This window comes from Sarcophilus harrisii, chromosome 1, assembly GCF_902635505.1.
Source record: "Sarcophilus harrisii chromosome 1, mSarHar1.11, whole genome shotgun sequence".
NCBI lineage: Eukaryota > Metazoa > Chordata > Mammalia > Dasyuromorphia > Dasyuridae > Sarcophilus > Sarcophilus harrisii.
Genome location: NC_045426.1, coordinates 539,809,703 through 539,816,525, shown reverse-complemented (window position 1 = coordinate 539,816,525; position 6,823 = coordinate 539,809,703). Strand labels below are relative to the sequence as shown.

The 6,823-nt window shown below is 45.0% G+C and overlaps 1 protein-coding gene across 1 annotated transcript; it reads left to right on the top strand.

Annotated features, from left to right (window-relative positions):
• Positions 1–238: 238 nt before the first annotated feature.
• SOX4 (SRY-box transcription factor 4) lies at positions 239–5,462 on the top strand. The gene has a single exon (XM_031946786.1). It carries the CDS (start codon positions 1,079–1,081, stop codon positions 2,591–2,593), a length of 1,515 nt encoding a protein of 504 aa, XP_031802646.1. The 5' UTR covers positions 239–1,078; the 3' UTR covers positions 2,594–5,462.
• Positions 5,463–6,823: the final 1,361 nt, after the last annotated feature.

The window sequence follows — 6,823 nt, the reverse complement described above, 5'->3', positions numbered from 1 at the left end:
AAAGAAGCAGCAAAAATCTCAGCTGTACTTCTAGCCCTTTTAAAAAGTTTGCTCTGTAAATTGGAATGAGGTCAGATTTGGAGCTTCTCATTGCACGCGGTGATTATTATTGCATCGGGTTCCAAGCCAATGGGAGCTTTGGGGGTGGGGTTTGGCACGAGGAAGCGTTGGTTACAGCGGCTGATTGGCTGGGGTAAAGACAGTGAAAGGATAAAGAGGCGCGAGGCGGAATTGGGGTCTGCTCTAAGCTGCAGAAAGGGAAACAGTGTGTGAGGGGAAGAGGCCAATTTCACTACCCCCGTGTCTCTAGTTCTCGCTTTCTCTCTTTCTCTAAGGGTGTGCATAGGGAAGAAGAGAAGGAACTCTATAATTAGCTCCCTTTTTTGCAGAAGGGGAAAAAGCATACATTTATTAATGCCATTCTGTTATACGAGTGCTTTTTTTTGGCTTAATACCTCGCAAGCAAATAATTGCACAAACTCCTTAGTACTGATTCCGCCCACAGAAGCGAGTCCTGGAGTCAGACTCTTTTTTTGCTTTGCATGGTCGGAAAGAGACCAAGTAATATAGACTATGTTGCTTTCTTGAGCGCGGAGAGCACTTGTGAACTGGAATCAACTGCTGCAGGGTGAAAAAAAAAACAAAAAAAAAAACACTGCCTGGGAGGAGGAGAAAAAAAAAAAACTTGCTTTGGACGATTCAACAACCAGCATTAAAGAAACTACTTTAAGGCGGTCTCCAGATTTTTCAGAAAGCGAGGGAGACAGCCAACGGCACCACGGTGAGAGAAGAGCTTGCTTGGAACTACAACTCCTCAGCAAGGGGCTGAGTATTTTTTGGGGGGAGGGGTGGAGGGAGGACATCTCTTCGGGACTTTTGTTATCCTCTCGCCCCACCACCACCTCTCCCGTGAGGTTGAGGTTTCCCCTCATCTCACTCGTCCCATTTTTTCCTCCTTTTTGGTGTGTGTGTAGGTGGGTGTGGTGTATTTCGCTTTGAGTACTTTGGAGGGTGGGGGGGGACCCTGGCGAGCGATCCTGCAGCTGCCGCCGTCAGTGTGTGAGCCTAAGCCGGGGAGATGGTGCAGCAGACGAATAACGCGGAGAACACGGAAGCACTCCTGGCCGGCGAGACCTCCGACTCCGGGGCCAGCATCGAGCTGGGCATCGCCTCTTCCCCGACGCCAGGTTCCACCGCCTCCACCGGCGGCAAGGCGGATGACCCAAGCTGGTGCAAGACCCCCAGCGGGCACATCAAACGGCCCATGAACGCTTTCATGGTGTGGTCGCAGATCGAGAGGCGAAAGATCATGGAGCAGTCCCCAGACATGCACAACGCCGAGATCTCCAAGCGGCTGGGGAAGCGATGGAAGTTACTCAAGGACAGCGACAAGATCCCTTTCATTCGGGAGGCGGAGCGGCTGCGCCTCAAGCACATGGCAGACTACCCAGACTACAAGTACCGGCCCAGGAAGAAGGTGAAATCGGGTAACGCCAGCTCCAGCTCCTCCTCCACCTCTTCCTCGTCCTCCTCCAAACCCGGGGAGAAAGGAGACAAGGTCGGCGGCGGCGGCGGCGGCGGCAGCGGCGGCGGCAGCGGCAGTAGCAGCAGCAGCAGCAGCAGCTCGGGAGGCGGGGGAGGCGGCGGCGTCGGCGGCGGCAGCAGCGGCGGCGGCAGCGCCGGCTCCAAACCCGCGCTGAAAAAGAGCTGCGGCTCCAAGCTGTCCGGAGGCAGCGCGGGTGGCGGGGCCGGCAAACCTCACGCCAAGCTGATCCTCGGCACCGGCGGCGGGAGCAGCAAACCCTCTGCCTCCTCCTCGTCCTCCTTCTCCCCCGAGCAGGCGGCTGCGGCCGCAGCCCTGCTCCCCCTGGGCGCCCCCGCCGACCACCACTCGCTCTACAAGTCTCGGACTACCAGCACCTCTTCCACTTCTTCCTCGGCTTCCTCCTCCTCCTCCTCCTCGTCTTCGGCCTCCTCCTCGTCTTCGGCCTCCTCCCTCTCGGCCTCCAGCAAACACCTGGCGGAGAAGAAGCTGAAGCGCGTGTACATGTTCGGCCTCACCTCCTCGTCCCCCGTGAGCGGGGCCGTGCCCGCCAGCCCCAGCCTGAGCGGGGGCCAGGAGAACAGCGACACGGGCAGCCTGTACGAGGAGAGCGGAGCGGGCTGCCCGCCCGACGGGCACAGCCTCCGCGGCAGTGCCGCCTCGTCCCCCGCCGACAGCGGCTCCCCGGCTGATCACCGCAGCTACACCAGCTTGCGGGCCACGTCGCCCACTCCCTCCACCGCGCACTCCCACTCCTCCTCCTCATCCTCTTCCTCCCACTCCTCCTCTTCGTCCTCCTCGGGCTCCTCTTCCTCGGATGAGGAGTTTGAGGACGACCTGCTCGACCTGAACCCCAGCCCAAGTTTTGAGAGCATGTCTCTGGGCAGCTTCAGCTCCACCTCCGTGCTGGACCGGGACCTGGATTTTAACTTCGAGCCCGGCTCGGGCTCACATTTTGAATTCCCGGACTACTGCACGCCGGAGGTAAGTGAGATGATCTCGGGGGATTGGCTAGAGTCCAGCATCTCCAACCTGGTCTTCACTTACTGAAGAGAGCGAGAGAGAGAGAGAGAGAAGAGGGACGGGAGGAAAAAATATTTTTTTTTTTAAAGGAGAGAGAGGAGAGGAAGAAAAAAAAAAAAAGAAGACGCGAAGGAAAAATGGATAAAAGAAAGGGAGGACAAAAGGAAAAAGAAGTGAGAAGGGGAAAGATTTCGCACACCCACGCCCACTTAACAAGTTACAGTATCCAGAGGAGTGAGTGATTTCTCTGCCAGCCCGGTGCGTTTTTTTTTCCTTGGGCGGTGTTCCCCACCCCCACATAGACATCGCACCCCTGCTCAACCCTCGGTGTTCGTAAAACTGACTTGTTTGAAAGGATTGAAAAGGGGGACTTGGAAGGAGCCGGAGGGGAAAGAAAGGATCGTTCTTTTGTTAAAAATACGTTTCCACCCCCGGCTTGAAGAGACACCCCCACTGCTACCCCACCCCCCAACCAACAACAACAGACACGCAACCAACCCACTCTAACAAACGGACACTTCCGGAGGTCTCACCCCCAGGAAAAAAAAAACCAGGTTGTTGCTTTTCCATAGACTGCTTGGAGTCGTTCTCCATTCTTTCCCCCTCCCCCCTTTTTGGTGTAGGGTTTTTTGTTTTTGTTTTTTAAGTGGAGAGGAGATACAATCCTACACCCCGGGGTGGAGGGATGGCATTTTCGGCTCACTTCATCTGGAGAAGGAAGAAGTGCTACAATGTGTTGTATTTTTTGCCTAGTTACATTTTTCTTTTTTCTTTCCTTAAAAGATCCGGACTGGTAGGAAATGATTTGCGCGCCCGCGCAAGCTAACCAGAACTGAAGCCTTCCTTTGCTACAAATTACAGTTTGGTGTTTTTTTCTTCTTTTTTCTTTTTCTTTTTCTTCTTCTTTTTTTTTTTTTCCCTTTCCTTTTTCCTGCAGCAGGAGGAGGAGATGGAGGGCGGGGGCGGGAGAGGAGGAGAGATTGAATTGTGCTAGGAAATGGACTGAACCTAGTTGGAAGGAAAACGTGAGGGGAGGGGGGTTGGGGGGAGAGAAAGGAGATGAACTGGAAATGGAGAAAATAATAATAAAACAAACGGATTTGCACGTATAGAGGAGAGGGTAGCAGCGCTTTTTCTCGGCCACCTTCTTATTATATATATATATGAAACCAGTAAGATGGAACTTCATAGACACTGAAAAGTTTTTGAAAGGAGACATACAAAACGTGAAAGTTTCTGTATTGATGTGGTACAGGGGAAATGGAGGGCGATTGCTTTTAAAAAAAACAAACATTTTTTTCTTCTCTTAATCGGAATCGTGATGGTGTTGGATTATTTCACTGGTGGGGTTAATATAGCATGTTATCCTGTCTATCTTTTAAAGATTTCTGTATAAGACTGTTGAGCAGTTTTTAAGATAAATAGTGTAGGATAATATAAAAAAAGCAGATAGATGGCGCTATGTTTGATTCCTACAAACAAAAAATTATCACCAGCTTTTTTTCATTCTTAACTCTTTAAAGGATTCAAACGCAACTCAAATCTGTGCTGGACTTTAAAAGAACAATTCAGGACCAAATTTTTTCTCAGTATGTATGTGTTTCTTCCTTATAGGTGTAAGTGAGAAGACTGTGGTCTTTTTTTTCCCTCACCGATGCTCCATCCTCGTCTTTTTTTTTTCCTTGTAAATGTAATCAGATGCCATTTTATATGTGGAAGTATTTATACTGGCCAAACATTTTTTACTTATTTTGTTCCCCCCCCCTTTTTTTTTGGTAGTTCTTGTTACCCACACCATTTTATGTCTCCTTCACTGAAGGGCTAGAGTTTTAAGTTTTAATTTTTTATATTTAAATGTAGACTTTTGACACTTTTAAAAAAACAAAAAAAGACAAGAGAGATGAAAACGTTTGATTATTTTCTCAGTGTATTTTTGTAAAAAATATATAAAGGGGGTGTTAATCGGTGTAAATCGCTGTTTGGATTTCCTGATTTTTATAACAGGGAGGCTGGTTAATATCTCTCACACATTAAAAAAAAAAAATCAGCCCCTAATTTCTCCATGTTTACACTTCAATCTGCAGGCTTCTTAAAGTGACAGTATCCCTTAATTTACCACCAGTTCCCACTCTCTAACCTCACTCTTAAAAAGGAGAGAATAAGCTGATACACTGTATGCCAACAAGGAAAAAAAAAATGAATATACTGTACAGATGCTTTAAAACTGGTGTACTTTCAGCAAAAAAGGGATCCTGTAGCTTTAACTTATAAACCATATCTTTTTGCACTTTTTTTATAAGCAAAAACGTGCCGTTTAAACCACTGGATCTATCTAAATGCCGATTTGAGTTCGCGACACTATGTACTGCGTTTTTCATTCTTGTATTTGACTATTTAATCCTTTCTACTTGTCGCTAAATATAATTGTTTTAGTCTCTTATGGCATGATGATAGCATATGTGTTCAGGTTTATAGCTGTTGTGTTTAAAGATTGAAAAAAAGTGAAAACATCTTTGTACATTTAAGTCTGTATTATAATAAGCAAAAAAAAGATTGTGTGTATGTATGTTTAATATAACATGACAGGCACTAGGACGTCTGCCTTATTAAGGTAGTTCCGTTAAGGGGTTTTTATTTTGTTGTTTTCTTTTTTGTTTTTTTTTTTCTTTCTTTTTTGTTTTTTTTGATCATCCATCCTGTGCAATATGCTGTGTAGAATATTTGTCTTAAAAATCAACGCCACACCACAATGTTTTGGGAAAAAAGAAAAAAAAAAAGAAAAAAAAATCATGCCAGCTAATCATGTCAAGTTCACTGCCTGTCAGATTGTTGATATATACCTTCTGTAAATAACTTTTTTTTTGAGAAGGAAATAAAATCAGCTGGAACTGAACCCTAAAACTTGACTGTTTTGTCATTATTGTGTCCCACAACTAGGACTGAAATAGCTGAGCACCATCTGCCTTTGCTAATAAATAAGTAAATGCCCTCAAAGGGAGGTGCCTGTAAAAAGCAGTCTCTATTCAGGAACACTAAACTCTTTCTTTTGCCTGGAAAGACTTGGCAGGCCTCAACCTTGAAATGATGGCTGCTGGGCTGAAATGTGTGTCAACTCGGAATGCTCTCGAGGAATTTCCACATATTAACCAAATACAAAGAAAACCCTTTTTTTCTTGGACATGAGAAAAGTGGCAAAGGACAAAGTGAGCAAAATCTTGGCACAACATCATGACAGCAGAGGAAAAATGTATTTTCTCCAGATGGAACTGGCTGTTTTCATCTGCTTCAGTTTAAGCCCATCAAACCACCTTCAGGTCATTTCAACAGTCACCATCTAGGATTGGGTAGAATTATTCATTTCATATGCAGGTAGGGGCAAGGACAACCAACAAGCTTATTTTAAATCATCACTGGGTTGTGAGAATGATCCGAGAAGCAGCAAACACTACTGATACTGAAGTATTAAAATGATTTTTTAAAAAATTGACTTATTAATATCTGAAAGAGGATTGAAAACAGGTTAGGTTTTGTAAATTGACATTTATGGACTAATACTATTTTGAGTACTGTCCAATAAGGATAATTAATACAAAAGGGTGAAACAATAAGAATGCTTTAAGGTAGTTTTATTGTTGGACGATAAGAGAAAGACATTTTACCCACACTCAGTGGAAGGTAAGTATTAGCCATATCTTGTGAGAGGAAACAAATGCATGGTTTTTATGAGCATCTACCATAATACATTACTCAGTCTTGCCTGTTAAAAGGAAGGTTTACTAGCTTTCCCTCAATATTTGGTTCATAATATACATTTTATCAAATAGTACCATTTCTTGGTTATTTTGTGATTAAAATGTTTTTAAAAGCTGCTCCATTCCCATCTTCAAAATGTTTATTTTAAAAAATTAAAGATTATTAATGGTTTCCACCTCTGTAGAGAGAGATAGAAGCAAACATGATAAAAAGGGATTTGAAATACTATTGTAATCAATATGGATGCTTCTTGGTAGAGGAAATGATGATTACCCTAGGATGCAAGACTTGGAACAGGGGAGATACATGGCACTTATTGATAACAACTAAGCAGTAGAATCAGTGGAAAGTAAAATCTTTCCATAATTAATATAGCTTGTGATATTTCAATAAAAATTCACCTCTTAAAAATGACAATTCTATTTTCCCCCTCTTTAGACTTTCTAGCAACTATGGCATCTAAGTGCAACCTTTATTGTTGTAATTTCCCATCTTCCAAGTTAA